At 45.8% G+C, this 19,939-nt stretch overlaps 1 protein-coding gene across 1 annotated transcript; it reads right to left on the bottom strand.

The window, feature by feature from the left end:
- Positions 1-8,300: 8,300 nt before the first annotated feature.
- Positions 8,301-19,902, bottom strand: LOC137154559 (cell surface A33 antigen-like). Its single transcript, XM_067550292.1, has 5 exons — positions 19,884-19,902; positions 14,022-14,351; positions 9,592-9,918; positions 8,441-8,554; positions 8,301-8,347 (listed from the first exon to the last, which is right to left on the bottom strand). Exons 1-5 carry the CDS (start codon positions 19,897-19,899, stop codon positions 8,301-8,303), a joined length of 834 nt encoding a protein of 277 aa, XP_067406393.1. The 5' UTR covers positions 19,900-19,902.
- Positions 19,903-19,939: the final 37 nt, after the last annotated feature.

Here is a 19,939-nt window from a genome sequence, read left to right as displayed (position 1 = left end):
GCCACTAGCTGCTTTGTTTAGATCTTGACAAGGCAGTCATGATTCTTCCTGATGCTAAAGAAATCAGCTAAGGTTCTCGCCCCCACCCACTTCTCTTGTAGCCTCTTTGCCTATTCCTTTTTTCTTATCTCCCTTGTCTCCTCTTCCATTCCCCTTCCCTTTTTCTTCCCTTCTCTAGCCCTTACTCAGTTCCTGGTGTTTCTTTCTTACCAACTTCTTCCATCCCCGCCCCGTTATCGATACCACACTTATCCACTAGCCTTGTTCCTGCCTTTCCTTCTTCCATCTATGTATCACATCCCCTTGTTTAACGGAAGCAGGTTGGTCCCAAAAGTCCCTACCCTTTGCCCTGGTTCCCATACTCAGACCCACAGGCAGGCTTGTGCTCTGGGCAACATCCTGATGTGAAATGCTGCAGTCCCTGGTGGCTGACCCAACAATCCCTGCATCACAACAGACAGTCACTGGATCATCGTCCCCACCTCTTCACCCCTTTCCTTGTGATTTAGATGGGGAGTGGGATTTGTGCAGTCCTCAGCCGTGAAAGAACACAGCATATATCCGAGCTCCCTTCCCCTGCCTGTCTCCACTCCTCTGTGTTTGTCCGTCAGTGCCCTGCTGGAGGAATGGCCTGCTTCCATCACAATGGGCCAGTTCTGAGCAGTGCTGAGTTCCTGCATCTCCCCCTGACCTGTGGGAGCTGCAGCTGCCCAGCCCTTCTCAGAATTAACCCCATTGTCTGTATCTCAGGGCTTTGTGCCATCAGTACCGTGCTGTGCCCTGTGTCTTGTGTTACAGCCTGATCATGCCGAATGTGTCACACGGGGGGGCCTGACAACCAGCTCCTCTTACACAGGGTGGTGACTGCCAGGGTTTGTGTTGGCTAGAGATGGGATAATACTGGAACCATCACTCCACTCTTCCATGATCTCTGTGGGAGCTGATAAAATGACATCTGTTGTCAGGGGTGTGTGCATGCATGCACACTCCCAGCCCTGTCCAGCTAGTCAGCCCAGCAGACCTCAAACGAACAGCCCAAAAGACCACAGGCTCAGTTTGGTGGCAAAGGCACTTGCCAGGTTTATGGCTGACAAAGCAAGGTAGTAGCACTCCATAGATTCTACAAGGACACTAATGCGTGTATGCCCGTGAGAGTGAACCAGCTCGGTTCAGTGGCAGGTCTTTCCACAGCCCCCTCGGCCAGACAGATGTCCCTTCTATGACCCCCTCTTTTTCATACACTGATACGAACAAGTTACATATTACCCTGCTGACATGGTTAGTTCCCACCCTGTGCCTGTTGGTTCAAACAAACCTCTCCCTCCATTATCCTGTCATCCTGACCTTCTCTTTAGGAATGGTCCATGTGTCCCTGTGCCATCTGTGGGAGTGTGTTTTTACCATAACTTTGTATAGCAGTATTCTGACACTATCCTTCTGCAATGTGTTTACCGGAATGCCTAGTTCTTCTTAGAGTGTCTGTATTTTAGCAACGCCAGCCATATCCTTGCCAAGTTCATGTACCGGAGAGTGAATTTTAAGGAGGCATTTGTTTTGTAGCAGGGCCTGACTCTTGCTGATTTTTGGTTCAGGCCTCATGTCTTGCACCACATCCCATGTTTCAGGCTCTCTTTCTACTACAATATCCACATCCAACCCACCCCAGGTTTAGGTTTGGTTTTCCCAGCAGGTGAGTTTGCAAAACCAAGACCCAAAAAGTCTCCTATTTTGTTCTTCTCTAGCGTTAGGACTTCCCTGCCACTGTTCGTGAGTGACTCTCCTGTAACTTGTTACCTTGAACACCCAGATCTGTTGTTCTCCCTGATCCCCCCCCCACCCAGGACAGGAGCAACTCCCAGCAGAAGACTGGATTTATACAGTTTTCCAGTGAGCAAAGAGCCAGCTCTGGAAATTAACTCCATTGCACCAATTAGTACTTCACTGGGTGTTCTGAGTGCAATCTGTGATGGTCAGGACAACGTTTTGTGAGAACTAGGGAAGTGGACAGAAGATGTTGAGAGTCAACAGGAAGTGGAGATGAAATAGAATTGCTCAACTATATTATAGAAGGGAAGTTAATGAGAGTTAGAACTGAAGGGAAGGGAGAGGGAAAGACAGATCTCTCAATGGTCTCTGATTATCTCACTCAGAAATATAATTCCATAAAGCATGAGCATGGTATAAGTGGGGCTCTGCCTGCCTGCTTCCACCAGTTCAGGATCTGCCCCTGTGCTCCTTCTGACTGACTTATGGAAATATTGGACAGTAGGAGGTTGATGTCTGGGGCCTATTTATACCGTTACTTCTTGTTTTTCAGTGTGAAGGATTGGGTAATTGCACAAGACCTGATGACTTTGAAACAAAACTGATCTTATGGATAAGGCCTTTAGACCTAATTTAGTGCCCTGGCTAGCCATGGCCAGCTTGGACTATATTCTGTGGCAAAAAGGTTGGAAACTGCAGCAGCTTCATTCACCCCCTTAACAATTAATATTTTGAGCTAATTAAATATGAAGAAATCTCATACAATCAGTGCAGCAGCCCCTGCTTGGATCGGGGTTTCCATTCCATGTATTTCACGCTGCCCTTGTGTTTTCAGCTTCAGTCTCCTGAAGCCTCTTGACAACTGTAACGGCTGGGGAGAAGTTGGAGGCTTTGGCTGCTGGGTGGGGGACAACAGGATCTTCTGGCATCGGGGAAGACATAGGAAGCCATGTGGGACGGTGGGGTAGGCACATGAGGTAGGCGTTTCTGCTAGAATAATCAAAAGTCAAATAGGTGTCAGTGTTGACATTTATATTCTCATATTTAGAGCCCTAGTCATAGAGGTTATGGCCAGAAGGGACCACAGATCAGCTAGTCTGACCTCCTGTAAATCACAGGCCATTAAACAGCACTGTGAACCCACACACGTGGCTCTGTGCCAGGAAACAGAGCTCAGGTCAGACCCATAGTAACCTTAGAGATGCCTCTTCAGAGGGACACTTAGGTGATTGGGAGCAGGAACTGGTTCCATATTTATGCAAAGCATAGGTATCGTGTCAGGGCAATTGTACCTGTATTCTCCTTCCCTGATCCACCACGGGCACCCCCTTTGGGCTCCCAGCCATCACCCCTCTAGGGCAAAGACTGTCTCTCTCCTCTTGACAGGCATGTTAAGACAGCACCGCCCCTTGATTTACACTTTGATATTCCTAGCAACCCAGCCTGCCTTCCCTGCCAGGCTAATGCCCAGTGGTGTATTGCCCACAGTTATAAGTGGCCACACAGCTCTTTCTAAGCAAGCACCTTTATTCCTAAGGGGACTGCATTGCAGAGAAAGCATCAAAAACACTAAAGGAACCTTCGTCTATGCCAAGAAGCTTGTCAGTTGTCACCACAACTTCAGTTTCGGACTCTGATAGGTGTCAGTCCTTCAAAACTCACAACTGGGTTTTCCCCTGTGTTTACAGGTGTGTGACTGTCTCCGATTCAGAAGCAGAACCACCATGAATAGTTCAGTCTCTATACAGCTTGGGCCCTTGATCTTGCCTCTGGGGCCAGGTCATCAGCAGCCAATGGCCCTCCCCTCAGGGCATCGCTTCAACAGGCTGGTTATTTTCGTAAGCGGTGGTGGGGGAATCTGCATTCACCTCTCCCTAGGGATTCCCCAGGAAATCCACCGAGCACTTGTTGTCCCCAAACCCAGGATGTCATTTACACTGCTTTGGTAGTGAACAGCAAACCCCTCCAGGCTCTACTCACTCACAGCCACCGGCATGCAAAGTCAGTCCCAGATGAATGCATGAATGCTCTGCTCAGTCATTCACGAATTGATACAGGGTGACACCCACATGTCCATCAGTCTTACCCTTGCCCGCCCCGCTCCTTCCCGGAAATATGCCTCTTATACTGCTCAGGACATACATGTACATACCCCAGCCAGTGTAAGCTCATGAAAAGTCTGCCATTCCATCCAAAGGTAACAAAATGCCCCACTTAACCTGAGTAGAGATCCCCTAAACACTTCAGCCAAAAATACCCTGGTTTAGATAAACAATGAAACAAGTTTATTAACTAGGGACAGAGGTTTCAAGTGATTATATGTGATATAGGCATAAAAGCCAGAATGGGTCACAAAAGAAAATAAAAGGATAAAACCCCAGTCTAATTCCTAAACTTTACCAAAATGAATAAGATTTGGAAGCAAATCTCTCACCCAAAAACTTTCAGCAGGCCTTAGTGACTGGAAGGCTTTCCAGCCACGACCATCTCTTCTCTCACCCCACACTTTTTAATGACGGTTCTTTGTCTTTTAAACACTCATGCTGCCTGGTGTAAAGATGGCGGAGGAGCGGTCATGGGGAAGCCATTGTCTCTTATTTTATACCCTTCTCTCTGTGAGGATTACACACATCCCCTTGCTGGGTGCAAACAATCCGTCTGTGCTGTAAGTGAGATTTCTTCCAGATGAATTGTAAATCTCTTGTTCCCTCTGTCTGTATACATGAGGGATGACATGCAAATCTTTTGTTTACAGTCTCCCCTGCTGGCAAATGGTTGCTTCAGAAGATAATAGTTTTCCAACACTTGTGGTCAGTCCTTTGTTGATACTGGGAGATGTGTTTGTGAACGTCCCACCAGAATTAAAATATGTTTCAGTAACAAACATATAGCAAAACTGTGTAACTCCATATACAATGTTGATACACGTGTTTTAACAGGACAATGATGCTCAGAAGATTGAGTTTTCAACTGATGCCTTACAAGGCCTACTTTGTACAAAATATATCCTAGCCATATAAAAGTGGTGAACATGGGGTACAAGGTGTCATATGGGGTATAGACTGTCACACATAGGACGTGCTGCATGGTACCTTATAAACGTAGCAATTACACCTGTTAATTGTCTCTGAAAGGAGGCAAGCAGGTCTCCTTGGCCAACCTGTCTGTGCTGGGAAATCCAGTGAAGGCAGGAAACTGTGCAGCCTGGAAATACGCTGGTCAGAGGGGAGAGGGATGCAGTCTCCACCCAAGAGACGTGATGGCTGGGGAGCTGGCAGCCTGTGAATGGGTGCCCTTGCTGGGCCCCTGAGGGGAAGTACAGGTGCAGTGGCCTGAACTGTGACCATACAGATCTCTGATTCTCAGGAGTGAAATTACTGCAGACTGAATCCCGCTCTTCCTCACTTCCCATCAATGCTGTGTCTTGTTCATTCGTCTCTCTAGGGCTGATTCTGACTTCTGCATCTTGGTTTCCTGTTGCCTTTTACAGCACCCTATGGCCACTTCCTCTGTCTCTCTTCAGGGCTGTGCAGTGTGACAGACTGAACCCAAATCGCGCGTCAGAGCTAAAACTCTTGCTGGTCAACTAACTTTTAAAGCTTCCTTTCTTCTCGGTGGAATCCTGCATGAACCCAGCCTTTCCAAAGCTTAGTGGTATCAGGCCAACCATGCACAGGGCCCTGATTCTCTCCCCACACGGTCTGAGTAACTCCCATTCCACATGTGTCCCAGGCTGTGTGGGGAAATAGACCCCCAAATGGTAAAGATAACACTTACACTACAGACCGCTCACCAGTAAAGTTGGGGGGAATTTAAATGCTCTCGATTAGAAGAGCAAAATGAGGGAGAGGCTTAGTCTAGGCTTTGGAAAAATCGTATCAGTTTAATTTCCGTTTTGTAAACCCAGAGTGGGCTTGGCTCTTGGTCCCATTTTATCTAAACTCCCAAAGATCATGGTGGCTGGTGCCTGATTTATTGATTCTGGGTTTGACTTGTCTGTTCCCCATACTGACATGCTGCCTGCACATCAGTATTAAATCTGCAATTATGAACACAGCTGCCCTGAATTGTGATGCATTCTGCTGCATCCAGGTGATAAAAGCTACAAGTGCACAGCTGCAGACAGAAAGCTGGTCCCTGTAGACAGACTAATTTTGCATATTAGCCGGCTGACACCTAAAGAAAAGATCCAGAGGGGTAGCTGTGTTAGTCTGTATACAGCAAAAACAGCGAGAGTCCTGTAGCACTTTAAAGACTGACAAATTTAATTTCTGCAGGTATAAGCTTTCGTGGGCTGCAGAAATTAAATTTGTTAGTTTTTAAAGTGCTACAGGACTCTCGTTTTTGCTAAAGAAAAGAGTTTGCTTTACTTAACAAGATCAGGGCTGCGTACCTGTTGGTAGATAAGCATCACCCCTGGTGAAGACTAAAGAATGCAAGGGGGCAAACCTGGGAAGGGAGCAAAATAGCTTGTTATGTTTTTAAGTAATAAGCCTCATCAGGCTAAACCAGTGCTCTCGATTATGCCAGGGCCAGATGCGTCTAAATGCTGTGACAGGGTCCCTGGAGTGTGCAGTGATTCAGTGCAGTAAGTAGGAAATCCTCCAGCCGCTTCATTCACATTTTTACACATGGGGTTTTTACTGAAATCAGGATGAAAGGGAATAGTGTGATGCTTTTTTAGTGGAAATTTAGATGCTGGAGCACAGTTCTTCAGCAAGGCAAGGGTAGGCACTGGAGTCTGTGAATATGAAAGCACAAATTACCCAGGGACCTAGTCATAGCTGTGGTAACTATGGAGAGAGGGGTTTTTAGATTTATTTAAATATTTTTTGTTTTGGCGGGAAGGATTGAAATTAATTGGAGCAGGATCTGGCCCAATATTTGTACAGAGTACAAGTTAGTATAATCCATGTGCTATGGGATTTGTAATGTGTGAAGCCATTTGCCATTGTTCATTCATCAAACCAGCAGAAATCTTCCTGATTAAGATGCAGAAGGAATGGGATGGTGAATAATACAAAATATAGATATAATGCTTTCATATACATGAATGGTGCAGCCTCGTCTGGAATATTGTTTTCAGTCCTGGTCACCTGCTCTCAGAAAGGATATTGTGGGGTTCAGAGAACAGCAATGAGGGAAATCAAAGTCACTGAAACTCCACTAGGAAGAGAATTGAATAGGCTGGGATCATTTACCTTAGAAAGGAAATGAATAGGAGGGGACAAGATTAAAAAAAAACCCTGTAAAATACTGACTGGTCTAGAGAAGGTAGACTGGGAACTTCTGTTCTCCCTGTCATGTAACATGAGGACAAGGGGAGAGTCAACTAAATTAGAAGATGTGAAATTTAAACTGATAAAAGGAAATACTTTCACATAATGTGGGATTAAACTGTGGAACTCACTGCCACAAGAAAACAGTGAGGGCAGGAGCATAGCAAGATTCAAAAAGGTATTGCACATTTCTATGAATATCATGAATACCTGGAATTTATTAAAATACTTTTGGAAGGATATTAACCTTCTGCCTCAGGGTTTAAGCCAATCTAACTATTAGACAGCAAGCATGTGTAAAACAATTTATTAACAAAACTGGTTATAAAAACACTTTTTCCTTATAGCAGCTTCAATCCGGCAAACCCTTAAGCATACGTTTCCCTGCAAGCCAATTGACCAGCAATGGGGCCATCTGAACCTAGAGAGCAGCAGATGTGTGTTTGCATTTCCTCTTTGGTTCAGCAGATTGTCAGCCAATCACAGGGAAGAGATTTTTGGCCCTGGTTCTGAGCATCTTCACTTCAGCCTCCCATCCCCCAGGCTTCCATGGGCCAATCTTTAGGTTACAGAAATGTTCATCTCATATTTTCCTATGGTACACATGCCATTGAGACTGCCTAACCCATCAGTGATCACTGAATTCTTCTGCCTCAAAGAGGGGTGTAACAGAGGAAACTTTATTCTGAACACCTGTGAATTCCCTTTCCAATTATCCAGCATCCTCTCCCTTCCTTTCAGTTCAAGGTTTATTTGCAGGTGCAGAATCTGGCAGGTTGGTTCGTCCAGATGGTGTTTTGGGGAATGCCTGGATAACAGATGTCTGAGAGCCCCATTTCCAGGCATACAATGTAACAGTGGATCATTGTTGTATCTAATTGACACCAGCTGTGGAAAAAATAATACACACCAAGTTAGAACATAAAGACTACTCCTGCAGTACATGGATCTCATTTGTCCAAGTGGTTGCACTAGCTCAGTGCATGCCAACCAGAAATGAACAATAACTGGACAGACGTGATGATAGGAAAAGATCATCGGTGCTGTGAAAGGGAGACCTGAGAGGTGAAGGCCTTCAGGAACATTTACAAGAAGGAGACCTTAAACTCTGTGCTTCTACTCCTCAGATACACGCATCTCATGTTAGACACAAAATAAACAGACAGGCCAAGAAAACAGTCCCAGGTCTGAAACTGCAAAAGCAATGAGAGTTCTATGGCACTTTAAAGACTAATACAGACTAACACAGCTACCCCTCTAGGTGTGAAACAGCATTCCGATTCTAATGCACTGGACCAGGAAAGCTGCCCAAAAGAAAAAGGCAGGAGGACACCATGTATAACTCAAGCTCTATGGCTGACTCTGCACAGCGACTGGAATGAAGACGTTTAACTCACCCCTCGTTTCTGAAATCACACACTCTGTAATTATAATCACAGCCACGATTACAATGAGGGCCCCGAGAACCATGCGGATGATGAAAACAATGTCTGAGGCATTGCTCCTTTTATCTGAAATCAAGAAAAACGTGTAACTGTGAGATGCAGGGATGGACAGATTTCTCTGAAAGAACAGATTAGTCTGAAAAGGAGGGCTACAAATTGATGGATAAATAAAGGGACAGCTGGGTTGATAGAGAGACAGTTTAAAGATGAATAATTGTTCCCCCCTGCCCTTAATTTCCTATCACCGCCTTTGTCACAGGTAGTTTCCTTGGCCTCCCTTTCTGCCAGAGGGTTCCTCTTCATATGTATGCTATTGGGACCTGTGCGGGCATCAGCATGGGTTCAAGCCCTCTGCCTGGGGGATGCTTTCCACTAGGCCAGCCAGCATGTTGACTCTGCAGCAGGAGTAGGAAATCTATAGCATAGCCAAGACACCCAGAGCCCTGGCCAGAGCCTTTACAGACAGCAAAGCTCCTCTAACTGACTCCATCTATTCCCTAGCCTTACAAAACCTCTTCCTAAGGGGAAATGGCTTCATTAACTCTACACAGGCCAATCCAAAGTGTAAACATGCCCCCTGACTTCACACCTAGGCTAGTAGATGGATCTGTCAGCATAATGTATATGGGCAGGGACTGGCTCAGTATGGAAGGAGGGAAACCAGAAGCATTACAAGGTTTATATCTCCTTCATGATCCTAGAATAGCGTGTGAATTCTGCCTGTACAAATTATCTAAAGCTCCTGGCTAATGGGCACCATTACAAAATCAGCATTTACCGGTGTCAGCACACAGCAGCTGAGGTGCCACGTTGCTTCCTGATACTTAGTGCTGAAATATGGTGCCAGTTCCATCTGGAACCACTGAGCGTTGCTTCTGAGGCCTTTTTTGTCCTCCTCTGTCCCATCTCTGGGGGGCTGTCACAAAGAAACTCAGTCCTGGGCCTAACTTAGAGCAGCCTCAAGGAATCCTGGGTTTTCTCAGGGGTTTCTCTGGGCTCTGTCGCTTTCAGATCTTTCCCTGCTCCTGCTCCATCTCTCTATAGGAAACTGATATTATTTGGATCTCATAGTAGGAAACAAATATGAGACAGCTGGCACTTACTGATGGTCACTTGGGTTCCGGCGCCTGACATAGACAGGTTCCTTGCTAAGATCCCCACCTCACACACGTAGGTTCCTGTATCAGTTACATTCACTTTCTTCAGAGTAAGAGAAGAAAAACCCTTTTCCAAATCCAGGGCTATTGAGTTCCTGTCTCTTTCACTCATCAGCTCCTTCTTCATTCCCTCAGATCCGTTATGTTTATACCATTTCACATACATGGTGTTGGGTTTTTTCAAACCCATAAATCTACACTCCATGCTGAGATCTGACCCTTCTGACTTATGGATATTAGCTGGGGTCTGATTCACCATCAGGTCAGTAATTTCTGCAAGAGAGAAACACAGACGATTGCACCTTGATGCAGGAGCATTTCAATGGCAATGGCTGGTGACTGGACATGTATTAAAATAAATGTCTCCCCTTCCAGTATTTTGTGTTCTTTTCCCAGCCTGGCCGTTTAACATCCCCTGATTATCAAGAATTTAAAGCTATGCTTCCTCCTAGTTCCACTCATTGCTTTATGATGCCTGGCAAGACTTCTCTGTTTCTGGCCAGGGACCAGCAAACCCCTGAATGTTCAATCTTGAGACATCACCTCCTGCAATATGACAAGTGATGTTTTAATTTTGGTGGAGGGGGTGATTTTAATTACAAGGCGGTAATGATTGCATCCCCAACGGGTCCATTTTTTATAACCTTTTCCTATTGTGGGATGTAATTTCAGCCTCACAAACAGTATGATTTGCACAATGGGTTGATTTCTCTTGATCAAGAGAAGGCTGTTGATCATGTAAATCATGGATATTAATTTTGTACCCTTTGTGCTTTTGGTTTTGGGCTCATGTTTGTCTCTTGCATTCAGGTACTGTGTACTGATATATGTAGTCTACTTCAGGTGAAGGTTTTTTGGGTGCCCCCTTTCCTATATGTAGTGAAATGAGACAGGGTTATGTCCTATTTGGGTCATTATATGGTCTGTCTATCAAGCCTCTGTTATGCATGTTGTGAAAGCGCCTTTCTGGTATTCCTCTCCCTGTTCTAACTTGTACTCGGGTGAAAGTCTCTGCGTAAGTTGATGATGTGACTGTGTTTATTAGTCATGATTGTGTTGTCCAGGTTTTGACTGAATGTCCGCAATCTTTTCAGCAGGCTTCCTTAGTTCACTTAAACTGGAGGAAGAGTGACACAATCTTGCTGGCAGTTTGGGTGTTCTCTAACCGCGTCCCGGGCTGACTTTGCCAGGGTGCTACTGTGGAGCCAGACAGGCTTTAAGGCCCTGGGAACTTGATGTTTTGGGTTGGAATTGGAAGGAGTTATTTAAAAATCAGAGGGGTGGTTGCAAAGGTGGAAGTGGTGTTTGCCTTGACTCTCCTTCTAACTAACCTATTCATTGATCACTAATAATTTAACAGCCTCTGTGTTGTGCTGTAAGTGTAATGTTTTGGATCCCCCTCCTCTCTTTTTAGAAAAAGTTCAGAAGGTTCTTTTGGACTTTTCCTGGGCTGGCCTCATTGGCTGATGCATCGTGTTTTGTATCAATTGGCTGTGGAAGGGGATCACGGTCTCCTTGATCTTTTAAGTTGCTCCTTTTCGGTTACTGTCTCTGCAGCAGTTTGGGGATGAGCCTGTTCCTTGGAACAATTGGCCTTTGCTTTTCTTCAGCAGGTAAGGGATTGGGTTTTGATTGTGGGGTTTTTTTTTTTTTGTTTTGGTTTTTTTTTTGGTCCTTGGTGCCTGGATTTTGAGGTGTTACCCAGCTTTTCTCAAAGCCTTTTTAACAGCTGGAGATGTCTTAAGCTGAGGCCACAGGCTAGGCAGATGGAGTTCCCAGGGCTGCTTGCTAATCCCCTTGTTTATAACCCGGCTGTGAGAATTCCTCGTCTTGTTTCTAGGAGTCTCGTCTCCTCCTTTTTTGCAGCAGGTGTAACAAAGTGGGCTCATTTAATTGATTTTACTAATTGTACATGGGTCTCAGCAGATATCTTGGCTGCCAAGCTCGGTTTTCATTCCATTCGCTGGGTTTCTCAGTTTTTATCAGAGGTGGGATCAGCCCTACCTAGGGGTGGTATTGCCCTTCTGGACAGGTGCCTCTTTGAGCGAGCCATTCCTGATTATATTAATGTTCCTATTTTCTTGCTGGTTGCTCCCGCTGTGGCTTGGGATGTTGAGATGCCCCAGAGCTTGCTGGCCTTCAGTGAGTCTTCTGAATTTACTTTTAATAGCTCAGGACATACGTCACTGTATTTGCCTGTGGTAAAGATTTGTCATTTTCAAATGCTTGTTGAATCTCCCAATACTTTATGGAGAAGACAGTTTCTGGTGGTGTACACCATCCATCCAGCCTGGTGAACTGGATACAAGCCTCCAATTGCAAAGAGGATGGGTGATCTCCAGTGGAGAATTCCTCATGGGGCTATTACCACACGTGTTTCGTGCATCATTTGACTTCAGAAGCATCCATCTCGTTTCCTTTTTGTAATATAGAGGAAACAGTTTTTCTTAGGTTTCTTTCTTGCTCCAGGTTATAGCCATTATCTGTATTACTTTAGGATATTTTTAGTCATTGTCCCTTGATTTTTCTCCTACTGTGTTTGTTTTTACTGGTAAGTATAGGTTCACAAATACATCTGTGGTATGCCTTGCAAACTTTATTTTGGATCAAGCAAAGAAGGCCATTTTGAAAAGTAGATGATGTAAATGCTTTGGTATGGGGGTTGCCGATATTCTTCGGGATTTTAGATTTGTAGTGGTTTTAGGCCTTCATTTGGAGTTTAGATAATATACACTTAGCAATTTAGATCAATTTATTCAGTGGTGGGCTATTGAAAATGTACTTTTTACTGTGTGGAATGGGCAGTTATTTTTGACTTTGTAACTTGTTTTCCTGTTTTTCCTGTGTTTCCGTACCAATTTTATTTAAAATGTTTTAAAAGTCAAAGTTTCTCTCCTGCTTCCTCACTCTTCTCCTGATCTGTCCATTGAAATCAGGTGGGAAATGCTGAGCGAGGATCATGATGCAATAGTTATTTTGAGCAGGGCTTTGTTTATAGGATAGCGAGAGGATTTCAACAATTCTTTAGCACAGATTTTACCAGTGAAAATCTAAGTACCACCAGAGCTAGGTGGCATCTCGAAGGAGTTTTGAGGATCTCAGTGGCACCTAAATGATGGACTAGGGCCTAAATCCCTTTGTGGATGTAGTCCTTAATCTCTCTGTGTCTCACTTCTCAATCTATAGGGTTCATATGTCTGCCCCCTTCTCCCACCTTTTGTCTGTCTTGTCTACTTAGATTAAAAATTCTTTGGCACAGGGACTCTCTCTTACCATGTATAGTAGAGCTGATTGCAAATTTTCTGGCAAAACTTAATTTTGTCAGAAAAAGCTAATGTACTGAAGCAAAATGTTTCACCAAATCTATTACAAATCCAAATAAACTTTCACTGTGCTCTGTGTGCACCCCTATTACTCCTTTATCCCCATTCCAGGTTGCCCCTTCCCCCCCCCCATTCCAGGAACTTTGGGTGCATCCCCATTTCCCCCTTAACCCTATACCAGGGCCTCCCATTCCCACCCCCTATGACAGGTGACTGCCCTTCTTCCCTTCCCTCACAATTATTATTTCTCCTTTTTCTGACTGGGAGATAAATCATTCAGGGTGTTGACATGTTACACTCTATTGGGAGGATGAGCAGAGATGAGAGAGGAATGTTGTTCTACTGATAAGTCTTAATTTGTGTCATCAATTTAGGGTGAAGAGATGTCCCAATTTTATAGGGACAGTCCCGATATTCGGGGCTTTGTCTTAGATTGGCGCCTCTTACCACCAATCCCTGTACTGATTTTTCACACTTGCTATCTGGTCACTCTACATCAACTGGTTCTTTGATCTAGACAGTTACACAGGTCACTTTCCTCAAAGCTGTTGGTCTGCTAAACAGAGAGCAAGGATTCCACATGTCCCCCACTTTTCCCCTTTGGATTTTCTGATTTCCCCACTATCAATAGAGTGCTGCCCACTGGTGCCTATGATATTTCCTGAAATTTTGGAAATGATTGGCTGCCGTGTGCAAAAGTTATTGCATTACAGACAAAGAGAGAGAGGCCGTCAACTTGAGTGAAGGCCTCACAGGCTCAGCCAGTTAGAAACCTCCCCTCACTCTGCAATTTAAAACAGTTTCTTGATTATACAGGGTTTGACCCTGCATTCCTTGTGCTGCCAAAATGCCCACAGCAACCGGGGGATGCAGGATTAGGATCATTGTACAGACCACTGAATGTCCCCCAGTTTTGCCCACAGCTCTGCCCTTCATACTTTGTGCTGCTCGATGTCCCCCAGCACCACCTGCCCCATCTCTCTGGCACCATGCAAGTGTGCTGAGCTCCCCAGAAGGGTTTTGTAGAACAGAGAGGGAAATACTGGTATTTACCATTGATGGTCACTTGGGTTCCACTCCCAGAAGATATCCCCTGTTTGCTCCCACCATAACATACGTAGGTTCCAGAATCAGTGATATTGGCTTCCTTCACAGTGAGGAGATAAAACATTTTTTCTTCATCTCTTGATATTATGATTCGATCTGTTCCATTCAACGGTTTCGTTACGTTGTTTCTGGTTATTTTCCATTCAACGAACCACTTGGTTAAATGACTGCTTACGTTGACTCTACACTCGATGGTGAACTCTGACCCTTCCATTGCACGGATATAGGGAGGTGTCTGATTCACCACAATGACAGCTGCAGTTTTTTCTGTGGCTCCTGCAACACAAAGATCAGCGTCACTATTTGAAGTTCTTGTGACAGGAGGAAGAATTAAATCAGACAGAATCATTTGCAGACGATCCGCTGTAAAATGTTTCCATTTCTATAAAAGGAAACCAAGGGCATGAGCACGAACTCTCTGCTGAAGGTCACTGCATGAAGGTCCGAGCAGTGAATGGGGAGGTCTCAGACTGGGCACTTTGCCCAGGCCTGTCCTACTGGCACTGTGAGCTGACCTGCCACGCTGGCTACAGCCAGCCATACCAGCTCCATGGGACCTCTCCCTAAATAACTCCCTCAGTGCCATCTAGAGAGCAGAGCGTGTCTCCTGGGGATCTAGAGAGAAGCCCAGATGCTGGGAATTGGGCTTGCAGGCCCCAAAGTGGAATGTCTGCTCCAGGGAGGCAATCCTGATCAACAAGGGGCCAACGAGAGAATGGGGGAGGGGCGGATCAAAGAAGGGAGACAGAGATGGGAGACAGAAGAGGAAGGTGAAGGGGGAAGAGATTGAGGGAAATAAAGAGCTGGGAAAGGAAAAGTGAGGATGGGAGACAGAGAGAAGGCACGGGAGAGGAAGAGAAAGATGTAAGGGGGTCTAAGGAAAGGGGAAGTAAAACAGACCAGGAAGAAAAGAAAATAATGCGAGGAGGAAAATGAGCTGGAGGGCAAGGACAATTATCATTATTATTATTATTTATTATTTTGCCATTGCACCTCGAGTCCTCTACCACCAGTAGAGCCCCATTGTTCTGGGCCCAGAAACAGCCCCAGGCCTGAGAAGCTCACCGTCTAAACAAAGAAAAAGGGAGACGAAAAGGAGGAGTCTGCTTAGTCTGTATGCACAGGGGCGGCGCCAGCCTCTTCCCAGTGTGAAAGGGAAGGGGCTGAAGTAGGGCAGGCAGAAAATTGGTGGGGGCTGTGCCCCGCTTCCTATGAGGCCCTGCCCTCTCCATGGTCCCGCCCCCTGGCCAGGTCAGAAGCTGGAAGCCGAGGGCAGGCAGTGTGGGGTGCTGGCTGCTCACAGCCAGTAAGAGCTGCCCATGTGGGGGGACCTGGCTCTGGGGCTGGCAGAGCCCTTGGGGAACAGCGACCTTGGAGGGCAGGGCCCAGGAGCTCAGACTGGAGTGGGTCAGTCCAGGCTGCTGTGGGGAACCCCAGATCCTCCACCTGGTGCGCCCTGGTGCATGGGGACAGGGATTAGGGACTGCACTTGGGAACCCCAATTCCCCACCCAGGCTGACTTCTCCGCTGGAGCTGGGCGCCTGGCCAGCAGCCGCTGTTCTCTCCACTTTGTCTTTAGAGCTGGGCGGTTGGAGAGCATCAGCTGCTAGGGGGAGCTAAGGCAAATTTTGAGGTGGCTATAGATCCCGCAAACTCACCCAGTGCAGCTCCTGTCTATGCACTAGACCACACTGCCTCCCCCTAATTATAATTATTAAGCAGTACTGCTAACAAGCGATAACATTCTACAGAACACAGAGCAGGATGATGTATTCCTGGCTTACAATGCTGATGAAATACTTTTTAGTCCATCAATAACTAGGCAGGATGTAAACTAGCAATGTTATAGATAAACATTTTTTTTAATCTGCAGGACTGGATAACTTGCACCCAAGAGTATTAAAAGAATTGGCCGAGGAGCTTGCAGAACCATTTTATTTTTAATAACTCTTGGCACAGTGAGGAAGTTCCAGAGACAGGAAAAGACCTAATGTTGTGCCCATATTTTAAAATGGTAAAAGGAGTAATCTGGAAAACTATCAGATGGTTAGTCTGACTTTAATCCCAGGCAAACAAACTCAATAGAGTTTTCTGATGAAAAGTTTGGTTGATAAAGGTAACTGTGTTGGCTTTAATACACTTAGAGCTTGTACACACTACCACTTATGTCGGTATAATTTAAATCACTCAGGTTTGTGAATAAGCCACCTCCTCCGTGATGTAAAATACAGCGACCTAAGTGCCAGCATGGACAGTGCTATGTCGACAGAAGAGTGTCTCCCACTAAAATAGCTGCAGCCTCTCGCGCAAGTGATTTTATTATGCTGTTGGGAGAACTTTCTTCCGTCGGCTTAGAAAGTCTTCACCAGACATGCTACAGTGACACCACTGTAGCACTTCTAGTGTAGACTAGCCCTCAGACTTCTGTAAGGCATTTGACATAGTCCACCATGATAGTCTGATAGTTTGTATGGTGCTGGTTTTTTAATCAGTGTAGCATATATTAAATGGATTAAAGATGGTTGTCTGTTGGAGCTCAAAGGGAATTGTAATGGGGTACGTCATCTTATAAGGTTTTTCTAGTGGGGTCCCCCACGGATCAGTTCTCAGTCCAGTGTAATTCAGTCTCTTTATCAACCATCTGGAAGAACACACAAAATAGTTGCTGGTAAAATGTGTGTGCACTCTATGCTCCATGAGCCAGAGAATGAATAAATGAATGAATGAATAGTAAAATTTGCATATGCCCCATACATTGGTGGAGTGATAGATAAAGATAGGGACACGATAGCTGTACAGAGTGACTGGATTGCTTGGGAAGGTGGGTTCATTTGAACATGCCTTCTAATACAGCCAAATGCAAGGTCCTACATCTAGGGCCAAAGAGTATAGGACACACTCCTAGGAGAGGTGACTGATTCCAGGAATGCAGTGACATTGAGAAGGACTTAGGGTTAATGGTAGGTAACCAACTAAATATGAGCTCCTTGTATCATGTTGTAGCTAAGAGGCCTAATGTTCCACTTGGATGTATAATAAGCTAGGGAATATCCGGTAGAGGTAGGGAGGCCTCATTATACCTGAATAAGGGCATTAGTGCGACCAATACTGGAATACTGTTTCCATATCTGGTGCCCACGCCTTAAAAAGGTTGAAAAATTGGAAATAGTTCAGAAAAGAGCACCAAGAATGATGTGAAGAAAACCTGCCTTACAGTGAGAGATTTAAAAAATTCAGTCCATTTAATTTACCCAAAAGAACGTTAAGAAGTGATTTGTTCACAGTCTATACGTACCAACGTGGATAAGCGATTTCTGACAGTCGCCTCCTCACTGGTCTGGCAGAAAAAGGCATAATGAGATCCAGTGGTTGGAAACTGAAGCTAAGTAGATTCAGATTTGAAGTAAAGTGCAAATCTTAACAGTAATGGTAATTAATCATTGGAATAACTTTCCTAGGGACATGGTAGATTCTCCATCACTGAAAATCTTTCAATCAAGACTGATTGGCTTTCCAAAAGATATGCTTTACCTCAAACAGAAGTTCTGGGTTTGATGCAGAAATTGCTGGGTAAAATTCTGTGGCCTGTGTTATGCAGGAGGTCAGTGCAGATGTTCATAATGGTCCCTCTCTGGCCATAAAATCTATGAAAGCCTGAAACTCAGGATTTTATTCTGCTGCACCTTAGGCAGTCAGTTATGCTGCGCAATTTGAGTGCAAAGTGTATGTAAATTATAACAATTCTGCTTTGTTAACTTTGCACACGTGCAAATGATGACACAAGATGCAGGCTGATGGGGGGTCAGGTCCACAGTCTCTGCGCTGAGAAACACAGGCCTGATTCAGATCTTAGTAACTCCACTTGTACCCTAGGTCACGTCTACACAGCACATCGAGCCTGGGCTCGGACTCAGGTTTAAGCCCAAGTCCCCTTCCATCCCCACAGAAATATGTTTGACTCTGGCTCACAGATCCTAGTTGGTGGGTTAATTAGTATCCGAGTCTCACTGTGACTGACACAGGTCAAAGCCCAGGAGTTTGGCAGTTTGCATGCGGCTCAGAATCTGGGTCGCCAGACTTTGGTTGGCAGAGTCCACCAACACTACCTCACAAACCCGTGGGACTGTTTCCCAGCCCTTCCACCCACAAATTTCCCTTTTGCTTCCCAGAAACCAGAAGCAACCGCCTGGTTGAAATGCAGCTGTTTAGCTATGGCTAGCACTAAGACGTGCCTCATCAAGTGTGCTGCTAGCTGGCCAGAGGAACACAGCCAGATTCCCATTTCTTCTGGTGCCAGGCGAGCAAGAGGTTTTCAGCAAGAGCACAAGAAATGTCCACAAAACTGTCGCTGAGTGTCTGGCGGCACTGGCGGATCGACTGGACAGCAGAGCATGCAGAGAGCCACCCAAGGGATTGTAATGGCACCTCTGAGGACACCCCATCTTCCTGCTTCTCTTACGAGGAATTTGACTGAATACTGGGAACTGTAGCGAGCACTGAGCCCCCAGTGCAGATGGGCCCTCGCCCCCATCACAGGTACTGCGAGAAGAGACCCAACTGCTGGAGGAAGGGCAAAAGGAGACCCTGGTGCTGAGGTTGGTAACTGAAAGAGGCTCTGCTGCTAGAGCAGCTACAGCACCCCCTGGGTATGTGCTCGGAGGAGCAGCGGGGAGCAGTGCACTGCAGAGCCAGCATCGCAGCAAGCACCAGAACTGGAGCTGGAGCCTGAGCCTGGTAACTTTCTGCCGCCATGTCTGCAGAGCCCGGCTGCTGGTGCGTCTGAGATGAAAGGTTAAGGGAAGTGGGGAAGTGAGGGACACACCCCCGGTGAGGATGAGCTCCCAGCAGAAAGGCTGGAGGGGTGGGGCCAGGGGAGTGTTCCCACGGGGCAGAGCGGGAAGGCCTGCGGTGGTTGTCCTGGCTGAAGGACGACCTGAAGAAGAGGCCAAGTGTGGTAGAAGATACCAGAGCATGGTGTGTGCTTTGTCGATAGACTAGATGGTGTGGGATTCTGAGGACTGCATGCCCTGGGGGTCAATACATGGCCCATGTGTTGGGATTTTGGTTACAGATAAATGCACTATGGTCTGGATATAAGCTGGTCCCAAGAAGGGGCCTCACTGAGGTCAGGGAACCTGTTGAGGAGTTTTTAGGGGCCTGACAGGGGAAGTGGGATGATAACCCTGGCTGGGGCAAGGGGGGACCCGTTCACAATCCACTTGCAGAGTATGGGGCTATTTAGCATGAGCAGGGGTGTCAGCATGGGGGGATTATAAAACAGCTGCTTGTTACCAGCTTTGTTGACACAGTAGCCAAGATCTCCGCTGATTTGTTTCCACTGACATCAGTGGAGTTCTGCCAGCAATGAATTCAGATCAGTACATTTTTTTCAAACTACAGCCAGGTCTGCACTAGAAAAGCTTTGCTACTATAACTATACCAGCAAACCCTCCTAGAGGAAAGAGAGCTTATACCAGGGGAGAGTGCTCTTGCTAGTACAACTTCTAGCAGTTCCTTAAGCAAAATAAGCTACACTGGCAAAAGCACTGGCTGGTATAAGTGCTTCTACACTAGGGTTTTTGCTGATACAGAATGTCTTCATAGAAACCATACCTCTCATTGACAATGCTGTACTGGCAAAAGCTTCTAGTGTAGACCCGGCATAAGAAGAAAATGCTGTAAGTTGATTTTTATTGATGGCTCTGAGACCAAAACCAATAACACAATCTTTACCTCACTAAGCTCCTTTAATTCCACAGAAATATTCGTTAATGTTCATCACCCCTTCCACAAACCCCACACACTCACCCATCCAAAGAGACATGAAGAGTAGCCAAAGCAGATACAGCATTTCCAGTGGGGCT

Source organism: Emydura macquarii, unplaced genomic scaffold, assembly GCF_026122565.2.
Source record: "Emydura macquarii macquarii isolate MOO-44397 ecotype Brisbane River unplaced genomic scaffold, CSIRO-AGI_Emac_v2 contig_295, whole genome shotgun sequence".
Lineage (NCBI taxonomy): Eukaryota > Metazoa > Chordata > Testudines > Chelidae > Emydura > Emydura macquarii.
Note: the sequence above shows the minus strand (reverse complement) of the source record. Positions and strands in the feature narration are given on the sequence as shown.